This window comes from Solea solea, chromosome 16 (assembly GCF_958295425.1).
Source record: "Solea solea chromosome 16, fSolSol10.1, whole genome shotgun sequence".
Lineage (NCBI taxonomy): Eukaryota > Metazoa > Chordata > Actinopteri > Pleuronectiformes > Soleidae > Solea > Solea solea.
Window position 1 is genome coordinate 17,162,820 of NC_081149.1, and position 24,584 is coordinate 17,187,403.

A 24,584-nucleotide genomic window follows, 5' to 3' on the forward strand; every position below is an offset into this window, starting at 1 on the left:
GCTCTGGTAGAGGAGTAGTCATATCCCCTGCGTAGATGTCAAAAACAGTTATTTCTCCCCACAATTTTTTTTTCATTACCACTATGTTTTGCTCTGGTTGTGGTGCTTCTGTTTTGCCATCAACACACAAGATATGGGAAATAACGCATCACATTCCTGTTTATGTTCCATAAAACCATTGTCATGCACAGTCAAACTATATGTCATATTTTATGGTGGAGACATTTTGTTGACTTTTCACCGCCTTCTTTTATTTTTTTCACTTTAAGTTTAATGTACTGTATTTGAAGGCACTGTAGCACAGATTGTAAGAGAAGGTCCAGCTCAGTAAATGAAGTCTTGCAGGACATGGCAGTTATATGCCCCAGCTGTAATCAGCTTACAGCCAATTGACCACAATCTATTCGTCACACTCCATTCACAGCCATTCGCTCACCAAGGTGGTCCATTTAAAGAACATTCCTCACTCACTTATTTCTTGCTACACCAAATGCTGCCTCACACTGCAAAGCTTTGCCACCTCCACCCCATCCTCCACCTTTCTAGATCAGAGTCGGCCAGGCTCAAAATGTTATTCAATATCATGTCGGAGCTTTCTGCACTTTGACCACCTCCAGTGTGCTCACAGAGAGAACGAAAGATTAAAGTTTCTAGTCTTTCTATTTGTTTTAATAAATGGTTTCATTATGACAAGAAAGTTCATGAATCAAATATGTTTAGCAAAATTAAATACTTACTTGACATACTTTGCTCGTTGAGTAATGATCTGGGGGGAAATAAACCTTATTTGTTGAAGTTCAAGTTTCACCTGACAGGCAATTTTACAAATGATATATAACAAAAAAAAAACATATTCCTTTTACCACTGATGGTGATAGTGGATAGGTAGACTAACAAGTGCGTTACATCCATCATTAGTATAGTTCTGCTTCACCATTAGCAGCCAGATACCAAGACATACATCGCAGACACAAAGTTCCAGCAACTATATGTCAGAAAAGGGCTTATCCGTTCTTATTTTTTTACCAGTCAAATATGAATTGGACTAAGTAAAGGTGCATTTTATGGTTGCTTGTATATCAGAAATGTTACACTTAAATGAAGCCTGTAAAACTAGATTAAACTGTTGCTGAAAATCATTCTGTTTTTAGTCAATGTAGGGCCCATAACTGAGAGAAGGATGCTCTGTAAAACAAAGCTGACCATTTTCTGTTCACTTGAAACCATATCCCTCGTGTGCTCCTTCTTCATCTCACTCATTCTCTTATTCTGTTTCTTTCCCTTTACTTAAGCAATTTCACTTCAGGCTTGCTAAGGGATATCTTCAACATTGTGGGATGCAGCCGGGCATCTGGAATATTCATGACACACATAATCAGCACTGCATATCTCTCTCCCAAGTGGGTTTATAGCTCCGCTTTCATGGAAATGTGCACATATCAACTCAAGCCTTTTGTAGTCCCTCCCAAAAAAATAAAAAATAAAATAAATAACAAGAGTGATTTGTATTTCATTTTTCACTAAATAGTCTTTTGATTTTTGGAGGTGAAATGATCATTACTACTCCGCTACATCTATATCAAGTCCACCATAAATGTACTATGAATGTGATCCAGATGCAAATGCAAACACATGACCAGGAATCAGGGAACCATTGTCTGTGGTTTGGATGGAGAAGTTGGCTAAGAAGAACATGCTTCATTTAAGCAATTCAAACTGGTAACAGCTAAGACAGGTCTGGACATGGCTGGTCATTGGGGGGGAAACATGACTTGAGACCTGAGGCACAAGCAGATACAGTAATTATCCCGGTTCTGTACCCCATTGTTGTCTGAACCATTTGTTGGCCTCTAAAGGTTTGCGCTGATTAGCAGCTGCTCACATATTCGGAGGGAAGGGGGAAATGACGAAGCCGAAAAAATAAACACATTCTCTATGTCCCTTATCTCTTGGTAAATGTAAAATTGGCCATTTATTCAGTCCACACACTTGCATCTCTCATGTAGTGCTTTCACTGTTCATGCCAATCTTTCTTTCAAAAACCATCTCAACTTGAAATCCACTTATCTCACTAATCTCAATTTCCCCTGTTTTGCCTCTTCCATTGGTTTCTGTGTTCCTCTGTGATCAAGAAGCGACTGTGCTTTAGCGCCTCCAGCATTGATACTGTGTTGCTATGACAGCAGCGCTGGTGTAAGTGGGCCGGCCAGATGATAGCGCATGCATTGAAAGTGGTGAATGTATTATTGTGCTCTGACAGTTACGTTAAGTGCAGCTTAACTTGTGGTCTTGTCAGAAACTGTAAATGATATACAACAGCTGTCATTACAATATGCGTGTGTGTGTGTGCGTGTGCGTGTACACCTCTGTTAATATTTGTGTATTAACACATGGCTGCTTTTTTCCTTTTACTATGTTTAAACATACAGTTTATACTGAGGCTATAAGAATGTGCAATATATATGTCTTATATCCTTTTTTCAGCACAGCCTAGGCAATCTGATGAATAATTTTTTTTACCAACTTTATAAACACACCTGAGCAAAAAGCACTAAAAATACGTCAAAGTTCAATTGGCTCATTTTTATGAAGAAAAACAAAAGAAGCTCTATTTTGTGACTTCTGCACAATGCTACTTAATATCACTACTTAATGTGACATAAAATGAATCATAACTTTGATTCAACAATACATAGGAAGATGAAGATAATTTTTTTTTAAAGCCTGAATATTTGACCTATAAACAGACACCCCCAGGATGTCCTTATAAGGAGTTGTGTATTATTCCCATGGCAATTTACCATGGGTGCACCTGCGGCACAGATCCGTGCCGCATGAACATTAAGGGTTAATAACTTTTCTGGCATTAACACTGACCGTGTCAGGACCAGTCATCCTCATGAGACCAATACCTGGTCCTAATGAGACAAAACCCTAAAAAAGTTTGAATTGTGGTTATCCAAAGGAACCAAAGTCAATGCAGTGTCTTAAAAAGAATATCTGTACAAACCTACATGTTTGTGTTCCTGTTGCAGATTCTGATGGTGTCTGTCAGAGTTCATGTCAGCAAATATGAATCTATGAAATTTCTGTAATGAAAAACCTTTGTGGCATTCTAGCTGGAGGCAAAATCAATATGACTCTATAGGACACAGAATATAAGAATAAGAATCATATTACCTGAAACATATATTTAAAAACAGAATTTAGCAGACAGGTAATAGCAAATCATGAATGAAAGGCTCAGTGGACACAGGACGGCAATTTAGATTTTTTTTACATGACCAAGCACACGTGAACACACTGGCGCACATGACTGCACAGTGGAAATTGATAAAATGCAAAAACCGATTCCCCTCTGAAAACTTTAACAACAGCAACTTTAACTCTCAGCCTCTCACATTTCAATAACTGACAAGCATGGAGGCAATTCACTCTTTCGCAGGTTGCAAGGTAGATGAATTCATGTAGGATTGGCATTTTAAATAATACTGCAGTACAAGTGAGAGAGATCAAACCGTATGCACGTGTATGGGATAATACAGTTTTTGGGTAAAACCTGATGATTTTTGAATAAATTATTGAACATTTCACTCCTGCTCAAACAAGTGCCCAATTGGCTTCTCTTTGGCCCCCATGCTATTCCATTTTAGATACCTGTCTGTACATCTCAGACTTGATGAGACTTTAATCTTCTGGAGGCAATGTGGGATAGAAAACAGGCCAAGGTGTTATCAGATTCTATTACCAGGGAGCAGGTTTTGTCAATAATACATTTTCGGTGATGAGCTACATGTTGTAAAGGGCAACATGAAGCCCATTGCTGTATCTGATAATGTTGTAGCCTCTGCATGAGCTTTGGTTAAAAGCTTAGTCTTACTGTGTGTTTTTGTGGATTTCAACCTGGTCATTTTAAGTTTTTAATCCATAATGCCAAAAAAAAGTCTTCCTTTATATGTTCCATAAAAAATAAAAGTACATGATTGTACTGTGGAGGATATATACTGTATTTTCTTTCTACCCTTCATGGCTGCATTGCCTGTGGCTACAGTCTCTGACCTCCTCCTGACCCCAATCACTGAATTATACCCACTGCTCTTTGTAGGTGACTTCATCCAAATTCTGTTGTCCCTGTTGACTCAGTGTGATCGAGCCACACACACTGCATGCTTCTCTCCATCTATTCCCCAATTTCTGACAACAATGTGCTTGGTTGCAACAAGTGCTCTTAAATTTCAACCCCTACCTCATTTTAGTTCTAAGTATATCAACAGCACAAGGAATGATTGTCTGCTCGAAACCCTTTAACAGTCCCATCAAGTGTCACCATGCGCTGAACTACATCCACTGGTCTTGTGTTTCATTTTCTTGAGAGGAAAATAAAAAATATTTTATTACTGAAGGGCTTTTCTTAATGTTCCGTTGCATCACTTCTTCCTTGAAATGGATATGATGTCATGCATGAGCCGCTACAAATGACAGTACTGCAAACTTACAGACAGATGTAGAAAACAAACACATACACAGGATCAGAATGGGACAGAGGGCAATGTAAGACAGGTGTAAAGAATAACGGAAGGGGAGTTTAAAATATCTTTTCAAGGCATGCATGAATTATAGATCTAACTTGAGAGATCAAACCCTTCATCCCGGTCTGTCCTCACTCTCTGCTCGCGCTGCTGTCTCACTCTACAAAGTCGGGCTTTTTGCAGCCTGCATACTCCTCAAAGTAACACAGTGCATTTAAGGTAGTTTGTTTTTCAGTGTGTGGCTCTCTCTGGTCTTTGTGTCTGTGTAAAAAAGCACATTGTGGAGGAAAACTGGATCAACCGCATGCATCGCGTCAGCTCTGTGTCAGGTGTCTTTTCCACCGTCCTCTACTCCTTCACCCAGTTCTCGTCTCTCTTTGCCTTCCCGTTCTCATCTTTCTTATTAATTATATAATTCCTCATCCTGTGAGAGCTTCGTATGTGCTGCAATAAGTCACTCCTCTGTCAGTCATTCCTTTTGCCATTAAGCTGCTGAATGCAGAGCATCTACATTTTTAGAATGAATACATTTTGCATGGCAAACACATCAGGATGTAACTGTATCTGTATATTAAAAAATACCTACTATAAAACTATGGTAATGTATTAATGTAAAAAATAAAGAGATGCCATTTAAAATGTGTGTTAGCACAGATAACATAAATAGTAATAATAAATAACCCTCCCTGAGTTGAGTCTCAGGGAGCTCAATCTGAGGAAAAACAGCAACATTAAAAAAAAACAAAAACAATAAACGAAAGGTTTGATTCACTAAGATGAACCAACTCAACCAAATTAACTACATAATGAATGTTATGTTCAAGCTGCATAGCCTTATGTCCCACACTGTAAACAAAAACATGTTGAAACCATTCTATTATGAATGAAAAGGCTGCCTCAGATAGAAACATAAACAAAATGAAAATGTTTTTTCAATTATAGTTTTCGTAATTACTAACTATAATGACCTCGGTGAACACGCAACAGTGTTTCATACAGTATTACAACTGCTCTTAGCAGGTTCCTGTCATGGCCACTGAAAAAAATAAATCAGCTGTTCCACTCACACGGAATGAAGCTCACAGAGGAGCTTCATGTGTCTGTAGTTGTGTTTGTCTCATCTCTAAACCTGGTGTGAAGTGGAGAGGAAATGGTGTTTTGCTCACAGGCCAAACGTCTCTCTGCACTACACATGTCCTCAAGAGAACTGGCGCGGACAAGAGGGAAGTAGAAGAACAGTGCTGGCTGAAAGAAAGCAGTGTGATACAGGAAACTCGGAAAAAGAGACAAACTCCAGGAAATTATGAGACAGGAACAAATAAAAAGACTCACTACAGGGATTTGAGTAGTAGAGAAAATAAAAAAAAAAGAGCTCGAGGGAGAACGGGAGCGGCAGAGTAGAGTGATCTGACGAGACCTTGAAAAAGGGAAAAAGTTGGCACTGATAAAACTGGGGGGGGGGGAGAATGCAGTTGTCATATGAATTATTTAATGAATCAGTTCTTCTCCAATTTATTAATTAATACCGGTTATGTGTGTGCATGGGTTTTCTCCAGTTTCTTCCCACTGTACAAAAATATGCACACAATTGGAGACTCTAAATAGACCGTAGGTGTGAGAGTGAATGGTTGTTTGTCTCTATGTGTCCCTGTGATGGACTGGCGACCTGTCCAGGGTGTACCCCGCCTTTTGCCCTATGTCGGCTGGAATTGGCACCAGCGCCCTCCCCGTGACCCTCATGTGGAGGATGAAGTGGTAGAAGATGAGTGAGAGAGTGATTGAGCATCCACACAGTGTTTATGTCTTATGGCCAGTGCAACACGCAGCACCTTAAAAACAAAATGCTCTCCCTTTTTGTGCAGCTGCTTCAATGGCTTCTGCTTGGAAGCATAGTACTATGTTTGTCAAACAAATAACCAAAGCAAACAGGAATTGGGTTTATGTTATTATGGGCTGGTGATGCGCCATTGTAAGGATGCAACTGACATAGAAACAACACCCAGTAACTAAGAGCAAGGATAACTCACATTGATGGGGGTTTAGATGTGCCAAATGTGCAACTCTACCAATTAGCAGCACTACATTTGATTGAATCCACTCAGTCAGTGCTAAGGACCTGTGCTCTAACCCTATCACCTTAAGCACAATTAAAGCCTGGAGGCTCTTTTGTAACAGAGAGGGCCATTCTCACTTCACCAGAAATATGTTCTTTTTCTCGAGGTGGCAAGAACAAGCACAAAGTTAGTTCTGGCCAGGACATTTCATACTTCACGAGAAACTCATGTGCAAAACTCCTGGGAAGTCCTCAGGAAATGACATTGTTTCTGCATTAACCACGCTCACTTGTTTTCCAAATTTCTGGCCAATTACACAATGGTTGTCGGATACCACACGAGAAAAAAAGTTCTGCCCAGATCTAGAACAAGCTGCAAGGACTCCCAAACGAGGGCTATGAGAAAATAATGTCATAATGTCGTCATTCTTTTCTGGCAGCCCTGGGAGAGAACACATTTCTCTGTTCTTGCAGAGTATTTACAGGCCTACTATATTTTTGTAAATTGTTCATTTTTGAAATCTGTGTTTGGGTCCTCTGTTTTTTTATACACCCGTTACAAAGAGACTATTTAATATATTGACTTTTGGTCTCCACATCATTATCCACTTGGGGGAAGAACAGTTATCTGTATAAAAGCCACATAACTCATTGGATTCAATATTTCATGGGGAAGGGTTGTTTCCATGATGGGTTCAAAAAATAAACTTGATTGTGGACAGTCAGTGCACATCAAAATATCGTATGGCATATCTTCAAATAATATATCACCATTTTGTTCAGGGTCCAAATATCTTTTACTCGTTAATTATGATATAATGGTAGTTTATTTTTTGTTTGTATACAATTCATTCATCTATTAATGTGTTCTCCTCAATACAAATGTCCATTCAATTTTTTACATAAACATTTTAGATCAACATTAGCTAATTGCATTTTCTATCTGATCTCAGATGAATATCTAATTTTCTTTGCTTTCAGAATTATGATGTTCCCGTCCCACTGTTTACAGTAACAAGCTGCTGAGCTGTGTGAATGAATAAGATTTTAATTACGAACAGATTGTGTGCCCAAATTGAAACAAAGGTGCAGTGTAAACTGACCTTGCACTTTTACGCCCATTAATCTGCTTTTCTTTGTACTCATTTGATAGCTGAATTTGTACATACAGTATATTTTACAGGCGATGCAATTTAAAATGACAGCATCATATGCAGCAAGCAGCACAAGGGGTTCCAGCCAATAACTTCATATTTGGGTGCGGCACAATTGTCACTTCTGTAATAGAAGAGATATGGGCCGTCTCCAATTCCAACACCTGTCAAAGTCGATGTACACTGGATACTAATATAATTCAGAGAAGAGAATTTCATTGTGTCTAATGAAGCGGAAGAGACGTGGTGATTTGATGTGAATGCCAACAACATCCTATGCTGTTATCATTAGGCTTAATTCACAGTGTCAATCAGAGGCGTGTCTCCAGGGTAACTGTGAGGATCAATATGAGCTGTTATGTTGAGTATTCCACATATGTATCACAAGAGGGCATGTGTGTGCTTGTTTGTTTGTGATTTATTTGGCTTTATGTAAATTCATAAAAGTTAATAATGTAAAAAAGCCTTATCCCTAATTTTAACCTAACTGTAATTCAAATCTTAGCTATAAACCAGTTCTTCAGTAATGGGGGCGACTGGTCCTGACAAGGTCAGTGTATATGCCAGAATACGCCCTAAAGAGGTAACAAATACAGGCACACACACTCAAAAGTTCATAGTTTAGCCGACACACGTTGTTTCAACTGAAAGTAACCCACTATTTTAATCATAAAGCAGTGTATTAACTTCCAGAGCAGAGACCATCATTTTACTTTGTTTTAATACAAAATTGTTTTAAAACTCTACTCAGAATCTGTGGGTTATGCGTTCCACTAAATGGTGTTCAGTTAGCAACTCCAGGTGTAACTTCACTGCGTTGTGATGCATTGTAGTAATTAAGTTACTAAATGAGGCTTTTCAAAAAGGTGTTGGCACACATAACTCAAGTAAATGTGCAAGTAGGACAAGTCGGGCACCTGCAGCTACCCTAGAACCATACCACCTGTTCACCTATTCATTTCCTCAATGAGAACTGATTCTGCTGCTGTGATCTGCTGCAATTAGTTTACTGTCATTGTCGACGGCCGCAGGTGTAATCAAACTTTATATTATATAAAATCCTAATTAAATTGTTTTGCATAAAAGTTTTATTTCATGGGCCATGTGGGCGTGTTGGCCCTGCGATGGACTGCCCTATGTCCACCTGCACCAGCATCCCTGCAACCCTCATGTGGAGGATAAAGCAGTAGCCAATGGATGGTTTTATATAATTATTTTATATAGCAAAAAACATGCTTGCATGGTTTCGACAAAATCCATATTTGTCATAACTAAACTTAACCTAACAAATAAGTCGTGTTGCATTGCAAAAAACATTGTCTTTTAACACATCCTACATGTCCATATGTTGATCAGTCTTATGAATCCTTCTATTTTCCTTTGAGACAGGTGTTCTGCATGTCCCATATCCCTAATTATGTAATCATAGCCCTAAACACGCACTGCTGTGCTTCCTGCCTCCTACATGTAAACCCTCTGGGTATCCCTATGTGGAGCACCAAATGAGATCACGTCTCATGTGGAAGGGGTAAACCTCTCAGTTGAGTGAGAGAGACCGGGAGGCAAAACAATGAATTGTAAGGCAGTGTTGCATTAAGGGCTGAACAGGGATTACTACAGGAGCAATGGAACAAATCACAACAGTACTCTATGTAAAAGTAAAAGTCATGGCGGTTTCATGCAGCCGTGCTATGATGAGTCCATCCACATTGAGGAGGTACTATAGTAATGGAAAATGAACCAAACCGTGTAGATTGGAGCCGTGTCATGCTGTGCCGTGCGTTTTGGACTATATAGTGGTTTGAGTCCTGTACGAATATCAAACCAATGTAGTATTAAGTCAATGTATATCCAGTTGGGATGTCATGATCCATAGAATTAGAAACTGTTATACCTCAAACACCAATCTCATTGTATTTCCCAAATGCTGAAAAATCAACCCTGACAGGGATGTTTGCTGTGATCATTTTTTTGTCAGTGTGGTCTGTTTGAAGCAGTCGGGGATAAAGTTGGGTGTAAATCAAATCAAAGAGGTAACTTCGCAATCTTGAGGATCCTTTAAGTAATTGAAATGAAGATTGCAGATGTGTTCTTGTCACCAGAATTTACACATTTTGATGTAGAATAGTCTTTATATCCATCTTCCATCAGTTTTTAAAACACTCATGGCACTGGAAACCACACTTGTTGTCTGTTTTTGCCTAATAGGAGGAGACAGGTAACCCAGGAGGTGTCTAAAATCATTACAGCTGCATAGTAATGTATACTGTTTCACACATAGCTAGGTAATAGAAGAATCTGCAGTAATAAATAAAGTGAAAATAGGATATAGACCCGATTCTCTGCTGGCAGCTCTGGGGAGCTTGGACGAGAATAGACTGGAATGAGTTCAATTCTGTCGGAATGAAAAATAAGTCTAATTTGGAGTACAAAGGAGAAAGAGAGATTTTTTTTGTTGGCTTCATAGAATGATGATGGAAATCAAAGGAATGTGAAACAGGTTGCATAAATGGTGTGGATGTCCGTAGTTAGATAATGTCAATATACCATCAGTGTGTAGCTCAGAATACATTGTGAACAAATCCATTTCTCTGCCTGTTTACATACATGCACAGATGTTGACTGTGTTTGTCTAAACATGCACTTGTTTGTCCGAGGGCACAGGTCCATATTAGTGTCCATGTTTGTGTAATGTGTTTGTAATTGTAAATCTGTTCCCTCCAGCTGCTGAGTTGGCAAGTGGACAATGTCTGTCATGATGCAACAGACAGTTAATCCTCTCCTTGTGTAAACACTTGACTGGTATTAACATGACATGCAGATGGGATAGAGAGCTTGGAATTTGGCAGGATCGTGTCATAACAAGGAATGTCTGTGGAGACAATGTGGTGTCAGCATTTGGGTGATTATTGCTGGGCTTAATGTTTGGGGAAAGCCATCTCTTTGAGGACTGGTGAGGTGAGAGATTGACTTGTACACTTGAGCACCAGTCAAACCATGATGATGTCATGCTGTACTCATGTGTACGTAGAGGAGGTTTTAACCGAAATGTTTCTCATCCACTCTAAATGGGGCTGCATTTATTGTTGACCTGCTTCCATTAGTTTAAGCATTTACGCTCACACTCGACACTATCCAGACAAAGGTCTCAGACAAGGCCAGTTTCCCCGTAAGCACAAACAACACAGCACGCTGCATTGTGGAGAAAGTGGTGCAAAATGCCCTGACTGCAATTAATTGCTTGATCAGCAATGGGAGAACAGCCTTGTCCGAGAGCTTCATCTGGATGTTGTTTTTGTTTGATTAAGTGCACCAAACAATGATGGATAAAACACGACATTGCCATTGCTTTGTTAACATGAGCAACACTTGCTACAGACACTGCTCTAGTAACTTCTGAGAGCCACCTCCAACCCCAGGTGTCAGGCCTGCCCAACACTAAGCGTTAACGCAGCATGTACACAGTGCACAGTCATAACCTTGTGACTAATCTGGTGGTGATCAAAGAGTGCATGACTAAATGCACAATCAGTTGTCTGAAAGAGCACCTGTTCAATGACATTGATTTCAGAATGCATTCAGGGTCAGTGAATAGATTAATTCCAAGACAAAGAAATGACTGATGACTGATCAGAATGTATTACTGAAGATTATAGACATCATAGTGTCTGTAGCAAGTGGAAAATAGTAAATAAACTTTTTGAAATAAAAGTAAATAATATATATTTCACATTTTAATGTTTTTTTCCCTTCTGCCTCTTTTTTTTTTTTTTTTTATCTCCATAGCTGAACCTCATCATTCCAAGGGTCCATCCATGTGGGTCACTCAGCTCTGAAGTCTACACTTTGGGAGAGTATGAAGACAAGCTGTGTTACACCACCCTGCAGCCCAACAAGATATGACATAACGTGGATCCCCTGCTAATTACCATGACAACCCTAAAGCTGTGACTAGCACTGTGAGGCCTTTACCCCTTCTGAGCACCCGATCTGGACCCTTCTCCTTTTTTGAAAATCCCTTTCCCCAGCAAACAAAATATAGTTACTTGCCTGTCCCAGTTTTTCTCCTTAATAATTACAAATTCTTATTCTTTATAATTCCTTTTCTTTGGCATCATGCAAGGTGCCACCTCCATTCTACTTATTTTTCCCTCCCTCATATTTGTCTCCCTCATTCCTAATGTGGTCAACGGGGACTGCTGGCTCATTGAGGGCGACAAAGGATATGTGTGGCTGGCGATCTGCAGTCAGAACCAGCCACCTTATGAGACTATCCCCCAACACATCAACAACACAGTCCATGACTTAAGACTTAATGAGAACAAACTTAAAGCTGTGCTCTTTAGTTCCATGTATCGCTTCACCAATCTGACTGACCTCAACCTCACCAAAAACGAAATCGGCTACATTGAGGATGGAGCCTTTGCAGGCCAAGCCAACTTACAGGTGAGAGGGAAATGGACAAAGCTTTGAGTTTAAGACAAAAATGTGACAACATGCATTACACCTGAAGATCACATGTACCGTATATGTATATATATTTACATTGAAAATTATGTACACCAGCGACCTTTAGCATTTACAATGGTTTCTGCAATCCAAATTCAAAACATTTGACAATGTTGGCCTCCACTTTCAGAAGGTTTCTAAAACATGAGCAACAGACCAAAACACCTAACCTTAACAGTTTGCAGTCCACAAATGAAAACTTATAATGAAATAATTAATATACTGGTTGCACTGTTATCAGTGAAGCCAGTATTTCAATTCAATATTTTTCTAAATCTCTGATGACATATAATTGTCATTTTATGATTTAATATAATCTTTTTTTCTGACATATAACACCTTTAACAACCTAATGATTGAAATCATAAGGGTCACATGTATCTCAGTACATGACTTAAAGCTTCCTCTTCTTCTGTGTTTACCTCAGGTTTTACAGCTGGGCTACAACAAGTTGACAAACTTAACTGAGGGTATGATGAGAGGGCTTGGCCGCCTGCAATGCCTCTTTCTCCAGCACAACCTCATTGAGGTAATTGCCAGCAATGCATTCTGGGAGTGCCCTAGCCTGAGTAGCATTGACCTGTCATCCAACAAACTTGCCCGCATCGATCCATCCACATTTACTGTTTTAATGCGGCTAATGGTGTGTGAACTTGCAGCCAATCCATTTCATTGTGGATGTGATCTCTTAAGCTTTTTAAGCTGGTTGGAATCCTTCAACAATGTCACACACACCTATGACCGCCTCCAGTGTGAGACACCACGGGAAATGTTTGGCTTCCCTTTATTGAGTCCCATTGCTTCTGGCCATGCTGGTCGTAATGCCAAAAACGTTTTGTTCCATCGGTGCCGAAATGGAGTGATGATTCCAGGAATGACATCTCTCCCACCAGATCTGGATGGACCTTCTGGGATGGGACCAGAGATGTTTGGTGGTGCCGGACCGTACAACCAGCCCACCACCTCTTCATCATCCACTGCACCCCTTGTCCCAAGCATCAAACTCCATCGTGTCTCATTGTCATCAGCCTCTCTACTTGTGCAGATTCCAAATCCTTTCAGTAAAATGTATATTCTAACACAATACAACGACACATTTGTGTCTGATGTCATGACTTTGAAGAACAAGAAAGAGATGGTCACCCTCAACAAACTCAAACCACACAATAACTACACCTTTTGTGTTGGATCTATTCGCAACTCTCAACGATACAACCACACCTGCGTCCAATTTTCCACTCGTGCTCAAATTCCAGACAACAGCCTCCCTACACCCTCGACTACTACTCACTACATAATGACTATTGTGGGCTGTCTTTTTGGAATGCTTATCATTTTAGGCCTTGTCTACTATTGTCTGCGAAAGAAACGCATGCATGATGAGAAGAAAAAGTCAATTTGTGTCAAGAAAACAATCCTAGAGATGCGCTATGGACCTGAGGTAGCAGCAGCAGTGGCAAATGATCCATCAGCAGTCCATAAGCTTCAGGAGCAGTCCAGAGAACATCACCAGTATCAGCATCATCATGGAAGCAAACTTCCCTTGTCAACATCCTCCAGCTTGGGAATGCTCCACTCAGCCAACACCAGCTCCTCCAGACTTTCCTCGATCCCACAAGTGGAAAAGATGGCCACTGCCTTTTCAGAGGCCAGGGCTACAAGTAAAGGAAACTATATGGATGTCAGAACTGTAGGGATAGGAGATGGTGGGCATGGAGTAATGAGGGGGGGTGACTTGAGGGATGATGATGGAACTGATATTGGGGATGACTCAGATGACGATGGCCATGGATCTGCATCAGAGATATCCACCATTGCCATGGAGGTAGACAAGGTCAATCAAATCATTAACAATTGCATCGATGCACTGAAGTTAGATGCAGCAGCAGTTGCTGCTTCTGGGGCGTCCAGTGACCATACCTCCTCCAATCCCACCTCCCCTCCCCCTAATAGTGCGTCCTCCCTTACTCGAGGCCTAATCGCTTTCACCCAAGGGGGAGAGACTTGTCAAATTATTGCTCCAAATAAAATACCACCTCCACCTCCCCTCCCTGCCTTGAATGCCCCTCTCTCTGAGCGCCCAGGAATCAGTGGTGGCGGCTTTGTTGTCACTCCCCCTTACAGGCCCCCTCCACCAGCCACTGCTGTACGTCCCATTCAGCGTCAAATGAGTGCAGATGCAGCTGTGGTTATTGTAAATGCGGTCAAAAAACAGTGCAGCACCACCTCTTGTGGTTCTATGGATCGGGACAGGGAACGTGGAGGCGCTAGGGTCTATAGCCTGGATGTTCCTGAGCCAAGGAGCCCAGATGCCTGTAATCAACAACAGCAGCAGTACCCAGACAGGGCCAGTCCCTTGGGCTGTGGAGAGCCTCTAGAGAGGCTGCCTTTGGTGGAAAGTAGGAGCTGTGGTGGAGGGGGTGGTGGTGGATGCGACAGTGGTGGTGTTGGTGGCCAACATCAGGACAGCCAGAAGTCACACCACTTTCATCAACAGCAAATATTGCAGCAGCAGCAGCAGCAACAGCTGCAACAGCAACAACAGCAGCAGCAGCAGCAGCAGTGTGAAGTACAGCAGGACTACCACTGCTCGGAGCACCGCCACTCTGTCCCAGCTCTCTACTATGAAGGCTCCCACAAGGGCTCCCCAGCCCAAAGGGTTTCATTCCTAAAGCCCCTGACGCGCTCACGCAGGGATGCAGCATCTTACTCCCAGCTTTCGCCTGCCCGTCACCATTCCAGTTACTCTGGCTATTCCTCCAGCCCAGAGTACTCCTCAGAGAGCTCACTGCGGATCTGGGAGCGCTTTCGTCCATACCGGAAAGGCCAGCGCGATGAGGCCTGTTATGTAACGGCCGGTAATGCCCTTCGAAAAAAGGTGCAATTCGCCAAAGGCGAGGACTTGCATGACATCCTTGATTATTGGAAGGGTGTCTCAGCGCAGCAGAAGCTATGACTGTAGGATCAAATTAAGCATTGTGGGATAAAGAGTTTGGATACTTCTTTTCTTGGTGGCCCTGTGAGCCAGCCAGAGAAACCATATGAAATTAATGGGGAGGAAAAATGTACAAAGTAAATTTGCCTCTGGGTGTTCTTGGCATGCTAGGTGTATAGAATATTGTGCTGAGAGCAAGGACTGTGAAACTGTGCCTGGGATTTGCGAGTAATTATCGTGTATTATTTTATATTTCACTGTGGCCCAATTTCGTAGTCATTCTCATTTAGTTTCTGTGTGTTTTATTTATAGAAAATTTCAAATGTCTAATTATTGCTGTTTAAGTGATCACATTTTGTGATTTATGGACAATCTTTGTCAGTGCCATGTTGTCATCTATTTACAGAAGGTCAATGTTGATATCCTTCACTTTAAGGTTGTGGGATTCTTATTTTGTATGGGTGATCTGTCAATCTGCAGTGTTCTTGGATGTGATTGGACTTAAACATGAAGGTAGACTTTGATGGGGTGGGAAATGTGTTTTATTATGAATGACATAAATGCTGATCGGTCAACAAATTTGTCAAATTCAGGTCCCTGTCTCTCTTCAATGAGATCTATAATGCAGCTGAAATTTCAATAGCATCCGCCACACAGGAAGAAAATCAATTGGAACCTTGGCCTCAGAATAGTGGTGTGATTGCACCGTTATGTGTTTAACACATCTTCCCAACTTGGGTGGTTCACTGAGTGATGTCAAGAATGTTCCACAGATGTCACTGGCTACTTAAATAATGGCTTAATATGAAGGGGTGCAAAGGCAAGGCAAAAACAATGTTCAGTTTATTAAGGTAATTATATGCCACTTACCCAATAGTGTACACTAGGGACATGGACAAAGTGGCAGATTACGTTGTGATTCTCTTACAGTGAGGAATGTGGGATGTGACCCATTTGTGACCAATAGAAATTGAAAGTCAGAGGGGATATAAAGGAAAAAAAGGAGCTAAGAAAATGAATCATACAAATAACGTAATTTTCTGCAGCCACTGTGAATGTAAGTAAATTACAAGCACGTTATGGGCAAGACTTTTTACATTATCCAATGTGAGCAGCACAGTACATTGCAAATCCTCTAACATTAAAAAAAACTAAGAGAGAGAGGCACAGAGGAAAAGGACACTTCTAATTACTGCCAACTCGTCTGTTTTTGTTCTGGAAATTAATATTCTTGTTGTCTGTTGAGAACTTAATTAGCCAACTTGTGACAGGCATGTTTGCTTGCACTTTACGCCTCATGGTTGTGTGTGGCAGTGTGGTACACAGTGGTCAGTGTAAGTGGGTGTTGGCATGCCTTGTCATATTTTACTGTATATGCCCAGACTGATTTAAATTGATAGTTGTCAGTATCTTGCCCGGTGGCTGGTTGTCTGAGTCTAAACAATACTAGATTATTTATGGCATGGACAAATGTAAAAAAAAAAAATATCACCAATGTTCAATGTATTTTCCAAACATATAGTACATCACATGAGCAAAATGCTCAGATTCATATCGTAGTGCCTCTTGCTAACACAACCATGGTCTTATCTGCATTCATGTAGAGTATTATAAATCCTCATCTATCTAAATCTACTTGTGACCTATCAAGATGATAACTTCATTGCCTGGCGTTCTGCTAAAAGGGCAGCCTGTTTACCCAAAGTGTTTTGTAGCTGTTAAAATGATGCATCATCGGCTAACATACACAATCTGAGACATCGTACCCTAAAAATGTGAAAACATAATCCATACGCCTCACTTTTTCACTGATTATATTCAAGAGAAAACATATTATAATGACAAGTCTGATTTCAAGAATGTTTTGATTCTTTTTTTACTTTGACCCATACTAGATTCATTGCTAAACACAACATTCCCTTGTTATTAAATGATAGAAATAAGACCTTTTATTGTAGACGGGACTTGGGTCTAAACTGAAAAAGGGTGGTGTGCATTGGTATGTGCACATTGAGCTGTGTATGTCTTCCACTCTTTTTTCTTTTTTTTTAAATGAAACATCGATAGCACTGTCGCTTCCCCCCGGTTGTTTTGTTATGATGTGTGCACACAATCAGAGTCAAGAGGTCATGTCCCTCGGAGTGTTCGTGATCGACTGCTGTTCACACAGATGTAAAATCAAGGGCCTCAGTGTATTTTTTTGGCGTTTCTTTCTTTTTAAAATGAAGCACCATACGATGAACATGTGATTTATTTTTTTTTCTCCCTGTCTCCCACCGATCTCCTGTTATCTGAGATAACAAAGTTTAAAGAGGAACTTGCTACTGTGATCGACTCAGACTCTCAACAAATCAGAGGAGAGGGTTTTCTCTCTGTTACACTGTAAGAGTACTTAATCCCACAGAAAGGAACTTGGTGTGTTTGACTCCTCAGATCCTCAACTGCCATAACTAAGTTCACATAAATGGACACTCAGCAAAGTCAGAAATGTTTGTTTTATTTTCACCAAGCTGGAAAATATATAATGGGACAGAAAATGATGTTAATCAAAGTTTTAATGGATTGTATTTAGGTTCTTTTGCATTTAAAATATACACATTAACCATACTAATGCATTTCAGAAGGTATAGATTGTCAGGAGACAGATGCTAGTTCAAGTGCTCTTCTGCTCAAATTTAACTCTTTATGACAATGGTGAACTAAAAGTGCCAATTGTTTGAATAATAATTATTATATAAGCTGTTGTTGAAATGGGAGGCGATATTGTGTTGCTCATGATTAATAATTGCTTTAAATCCTGCTGCTGACATAATCACTAGTCATGTAAAAGGGCTTTTGTGATTATGTTAATATTATGAACTAAAACTCAGACTTTCATTGCTGATTCCTAATGTATGAATCTACAGGAGTACATGTTTCGATAAACAGAGCTCAAGTAATTAACCTGCTGATTGTTGCTGTGTTTCCACCGTGTGGAACGGATCAGTTTGATACAGTATGGTGCATATTTGTTTGTGTTTCCATTAGGAATAGTACCAAGATAACCAGCCCCTACCATTCCATTCTTTGGCACCCCCTTCTCTTGGGGTATCGGAGTAAAATGGCGTGGTAAGTTCAGGGTGGAGCTAGACCGGATCCACCCATGACAGTCAGCTGATTGTGGCGACTGATTGCTATCAGTGTAAATCCCCCATGGAAGTTGAGACAAATGCCTGCAGTCTGTTGCGTTCAATGTCGTTGTTTTTTATTGTCACACTGTGTTACGATGTCACGCTTGCGTATCTTGCTGACCTGGCCATCCAAGCACTACCTACCAAGTAAAGGTACTGTTCTCAGTCGAAATGCAAGCCTGACCCAGGGCTTTACCATTCCAAACCATACCGTACTGTACCAAACCAAACCTTATCATGGTGGAAACATGGCATTAACGTGCTGCTCTTTAATGCTTTTGTAGAATTCACACTTTTTCATATTCAAAACCTGGACAAACGCAACTCTATTTTCTTAAGTAATGAATCGAGGCTCACAATGGGGGTGCGGATTTATGTCTAATCAGTGTATAAATTAATTAAAGAAGTAATTAATGTTTCCATTAAAAAAAGAAGAAGACCACACTCAGCCTTTTTGTGACTCCCATTTGTTCCATGAATGTGGAACATCACTTTAAGGAGTGAGAGTCATTACATGTGCATTATGATGTGTAACCATCATAGTCATTCTTTTGCTTGATAACACATTGTCTCATAAGGACAAACACATTGTTAGATTTAAAATGAATTCATCCACTGTATATTACCAGCTATGACGGCAGATACACTCTGTATAACAAACAAGTCATTTTTTTACTATGTTGTATATGTCAATGATCTCATTTTTTTTCCCCTCCTTCTAAGCTCTCACCAGCAATTACACACAGCAAGAGAGAATGGCGAAATGGAACATGGAAATGTGAGTCAGGATGAATCAGGATGAATCACAGTCTGACTAAAGTGAACTAAAATAAAAACGTAATGGATGTAATGCAAAGTGTCCAGAGTTAGTAGCGCAAAGACGGGGCTATTGGCTTAATGCAGGCAGACATCTGGTATAATAACTGTGGAAGCATGACTGTGCTGAAACATGCGACAGTTGAACATAAATGTGCAACCAGTTCATTGAAAGATATTTGATTTTCAAAGCACTGAGGAGTGAAACTTCAGCTCCACTCAGTGACAGCCAGGTATTAGCACCACTGCATATCCTTTCACTTGGTTTCCGTGGTCCCTTTATATCATTTTATTAACTCCATTAGTTTACCGTGTGGGAGAATAACCTGCGTGGATAATGTGCTGAATTTGATTTGAACAGGAAACTGTAATGTGTCCTTGTGTAGGGCTCATGTGCTCAAAATGAAATGCATACCATTTTAATTGCGCTCTAATGTCAATCTGTATTTGTCTTAGGAGTGACGAGACAAATGAAATTTATCTACTCCAACTCTGTAATTTAAGAGACAGCTTCGATGGGCCGAGCACTGCCAATGATTCCGTTCCAACTGCCAAACGCTCTGCAAGAAGCAGCAGAAAGAGGGATCCTAAACAGCGTTAATAGCCTTGTTTGTTTACTTTTGCCTCCGCAGTTTATGTTGTTTGCTGACAACTGAAACTCATCAGAATGTTGCAGACTACGTTTATCCCTATTATATTCACACGTCTTATTGGACAACTCTGCTGGCGAATGAAATCATAAATAAATAAATAAAGAGATAAAGCTACTCTAAGCTCGAAACTATGCATGCAGGGCTTTAAATTTCTTTGTCAGCCATTTGGACTGGAAAATTAATTTAAGGTTGAAAAACCACTGGTGATTCTAAATAAATAATAAGGTTTTCTGAGCAGAAAAGCATTTGAGAATCTGTTGTCAGCCAAAATGGGCTAAGATTTGCAGTTCCAGCGTTTCATGACGACACACACAAACACAGAGACAAACATCATTTTCTTTATTAACACGCACACATTATGCATTGGTTGAAACGGTTTGTCTCCAAAGATGGATAAAGGTCTTAAAAATGTGAAATATCTGTGAATTTTGTACACAAGTATATAAAAGAAAAAAAAATGCTAAAGAAAAAAAAAAAAGAAGAAAAAAAGCTTCTATTGATGTTTTATACTCAGCCTGAAATCTTTATATGTCTGCGTGTTCCTTTATTTTCAGTTGGACTTTTGTCTTTGTTTTTTTTATTTTGGGTTTTTCTCGGGAGAGGGTGAGGGGGGCATTGGTACATAAAAAGGGGTCGACTTTTAATACGTGCAATGATATATGTTATAAAGGTTTAAGAGAAACGGAGAAAGCTTAACATAATGTATTACATAAAAGAAAAGTTGTTATATTTGCATGATTCCCTGTATTTTTTTTGGAAAGACAAAAAGATATCGTTGTGTACAATGAGTGGACGTACAATGAAAACAAAAACTATGGGGGCTGAAAAACAACATTTTCAAGTACATTTGATTTTAATATTTGGGTTTTAGACATATTTGCCATTTTGTATCTGTAACTTTATATTTACTTCCCTAACAAGTGTTTTTTTTTATTATTATTATTTTGTTGATTGGATTATGTACAGACACTGCAGTTACTTTTGTTGCTCCAGGCCGGTGGAGTGTGCAATGCAAAGAGGAGGTGTCTCAAAATGGTGCCTGTTTACATCCATGAAAACTCCACTTTATTGTTTTCCACCACAAAGACTATTGTTTGTTGATTCATTCACTGGCTTGAATGGGAACCTGTCACAGTTAGTGGTTATATATAGTTACAATTCCTCCCCCTTAATAGAGAAAACTTTTTTTTATTATTATTATTCTAAAGACATAAACAATATGCACTGTGTTTTAAGAAAAATGTGCTGAAATAATGCACACTTGCACATTTCATTGCACATTGTGTAATGGACTTAATCTAATCCCAATCCATCATTTACAAGTCGGCGGCAGATCAATGCAGCATCAGCAGCTAGTCCATCTGCCTGTTAGTTATTTGGTGATTTCCATTCTTTGTCATGTTGTTGTTATCAAAGTTAGCTCATTTAAAACAGTCTTATCATCCGCTTGTTTATTACACCGCCTGCTGCTTAGTAGCTTTTCATGCCAGAGAATAAAATGTGACTTGATTAGAAAAAAAAGATTGCTGTGCTACAAAGAAGCTAAAAATTCTAAAATGAAACCCATCACAGGGTCACATAGGGACAAACAAGCATCCACTCTCAGCAGGGGTGTCAAACTCATTTTAGTTCAGGAGTCACATACGGCACAATTTGATTTCAAGAGGAAATAATAGCATAATAATAATAATCTATAACAACTAGAGCTTCATATTGTTCCCTTCCCTTGCTTCTTATGATATTTCTTGAGAAAAGTAAGTGCAATTTCAACAATATTATGCCTAAGTTTATCGTTTACACATGTGCATTACAACTTACAGATCACTGTGGAGCTACAAAGGCACAAACATTTAGTCACAAGTATCTGGAACTGAAACATATAGTACTTTAGATTATGATAAGATTCTATTTATAATGTGAAATCTTAACAAATTCATCCGGTGGGCCCCGATTGGACCCTCTGTTGGGCTGGTTCTGGCCTGCGGGCCATACGTTTGAGACCCCTGATTTAGAGTGTCCAATTTACCTAATTCTCATATTGCATGTTTTTTGGACTGTGGGAGGAAACTGGAGAAGCAGGAGAAAACCCGTGCACACACAGAAAGGCCCTTGTTCTGACCCCGGGTCGCAAACCCGGGGTCTTCTTGCTGCAAAGGCAACAGTGCTAACCACTACATTAACAATCATATTCATAGGAAATAAATTCCCACGAGTGACGTGAGACACAGAGACAAACAACAGATCATGGGATGAATTTAATTTTAGGTGAAGCCCTCCCATTGTGTGCGTGCCAATTAAATTAAGTGTAAGTAGTTCTGCTGGGCAGTCGAGCCTCTGAAGGAGAACAACTCATCTGGCTCTCCGCCAGTAATGTGTGGGTGACTTCTCCTGCAGCTGTGCTTGCTGATACATTAGTTATTGCATTACAGTCCATGCAGTGACAGCGAGCCATAAGTCATAGTCATGTTTACATTCTGTACCGAAATCGCCGGCTCTGTGGGCGAGCATTTGCCAAACCCTTCCTACGTCAATAGCAAAGCAAAAAGTAAATGCATTACCCCCTCGGCTCGGCGTGCTCGGCAGTTTGTCAGCCTGGCTTTACTATAGGCAGTCACTTGGTCGAGATGCATTTTAATTGGTTGGAAGTGCAGTGTAATCAGAAGAGCGCTCCCGTTTCTCTGTGTTTAATGGTTTTCAGTTTCAGTCAGCTTAGGGCCGAGTCATCCCTACCACGTTCTGTGTGCGCAGAGAACCACTTTGCATTTCATGCTCGCGTCTACATGCCCGCTGTCGTGTTCATACTGAAACGAGAGTCTGCGTCAGTCGACCATTCCATGCATGTTTACTCAATCTAACTTTTCTCTTTTGCCCTAATTTGCATGACCTTAATTTCTTCGAGTGCTCAGTTGAACTCCTTGTATAAAATCAGCCGCGTTTCTTGGATCCTGTCTTTTTCGTAAAATACAAAAAAAGGAGCACGCCACCTACTGGACTGACACTGTATTGTGCTAGCACGCACAGTTGTGATGGTGGTCGTCTGCATAGGGTCCATACTGACTTCCATGAAAATGGGCATATGATTACATTTATGTCATGTGGACCCTTGCAGACCTCTGTGCACGCACAGATGCAGAGAGTATGACGTGGTTCTGTTTCAGTCAGTCCAGGTATTCTTTTTTTATTATTATTTCACACCCTGCCTATCCCACCTGGCTTCACCTCCAGCAGCGTCACATAACACCCCCCTCTTTCACCTGTTCCCCATACTCTTATTAGCTCACTACACCCGTCTGTTAACCCTTGCTTGTCATTGTGCTCTGCAGCTTTTCAGCTGTAGCTGTTTTGTTGCTGATCGTATTTTTTGACCTTGTTGTTTTGTTATTTGACTCAATCCAATCCCTTTGTGCTTTGTTTGTCTGCTTGGATTCTTCTTGCTTTCACAATTATACATTGCCAAACCTTTAAATTTACCACTGCAAGTCATGGTTTGGGATCCCAGATATTTTTCTCTCTCAAAATGGTTCCACTGTGTTGAGGAGCAGATGAGGCCCTTCATTCTGATCAAAACTGATGTTTTTCTTGCACACAGGTGGCAGCGGCTGGATGTCCATTACTATTCTGGACACACAATCCAGTGCTGTGGTTCTGTGAAAAGCCACAATGATTGGGCTTGTCAGGGTCAGAGATTGAAAACTCAGCAGTTTCCAAAAAATGGGCTGTCAATTCACAGAAAGGGGGAGAAAGGGGAGGAGCTCTTCTCGAGCCATTCAGGAAATGGAATGTCTGTGAATTGATCTGTTTGTAAGCTTGTCGTTTTCTGACTGTGCGGCGACAGTGGCTGGCAAGCACAAGTGACAGGCACTATTTATAAGAGACACGGGACTAAATGCGACTGTTAACATATACCAACATATAAACCAAAAAAAAAAAAAAAAGCACAGTGTATTTGTACAATGTCTTTTTAATTTGGAAGAAAATCAAAGCATTTTGATATATTTTTCCCCAACACCTAAAAGATAAAAAAGGAAAGAACTAAACAAATGTTTTGGAATCCCTGTGTTCATCCCAATATAGTGCTGAAATATAACCACCATCTGTATGTTCCCTCAACCCAATTACATGTATCACATTATACCTATGATTTTAGTTCCCACTGAGGCATGAATATTACATTTGTGTCCAAAGACGGCTCCTGTCGGGAGGTGTTTTGGTCTGAAAAGGCAGGAGGTGAAAAGGGTCTAATGAAGAGTTCCATCGTGGTCTATTCAAATCTATTGTGACCATAGTGTCCTCTGGTTTCAGCTCTACACTTGTTCATGTTTAAAGCCCAAAAGGGAAAGACCAAACACGCGTTTGGATGATGGGAACAAATCTTGGCTTTTTGCTTTGTACTTGTCGATGATATTGACTTTTCTTTTCCCTTTTGCGATTTCTGTACAAGAGATCTATTTCTATATTTGCAATAAATTTGTAACTAAAAATAAAAAAAACTGTCTTTTTAATTCACTGGGGTGTGTACTATTGCATAAGCATTCACATTCTATTTGTCTGCTAGTGTCTGGCCATTATTTAGTGTTTACCATACAGAACATGTGCTTTATCCTTTGGCTGGGCGCCGTAATTGAATCACTCATGCACTAAAGGCTGCAAAGCATCCATCTAATGTAAGAGAAATTCTGTGAAATGTCTCTTATTGGCATGCACACACTCACACCACAGGCCACGTGTACTCTGCATTAAAACCTCTTGGTGTTCTGTTGGCCGT

At 40.2% G+C, this 24,584-nt stretch overlaps 1 protein-coding gene across 1 annotated transcript in view; it reads left to right on the forward strand.

The window, feature by feature from the left end:
- The window catches only part of LOC131475612 (protein phosphatase 1 regulatory subunit 29), a 62,094-nt gene extending 37,769 nt beyond the window's left edge, over positions 1 to 24,325 (forward strand). The window contains exons 3-4 of the mRNA XM_058653839.1: positions 11,523 to 12,182; positions 12,673 to 24,325. Coding sequence (XP_058509822.1) covers positions 11,853 to 12,182; positions 12,673 to 15,201 — 2,859 coding nt within the window. The 5' untranslated portion in view covers positions 11,523 to 11,852 and the 3' untranslated portion in view covers positions 15,202 to 24,325. The remainder of the gene's footprint in view (positions 1 to 11,522; positions 12,183 to 12,672) is intronic.
- Positions 24,326 to 24,584: the final 259 nt, after the last annotated feature.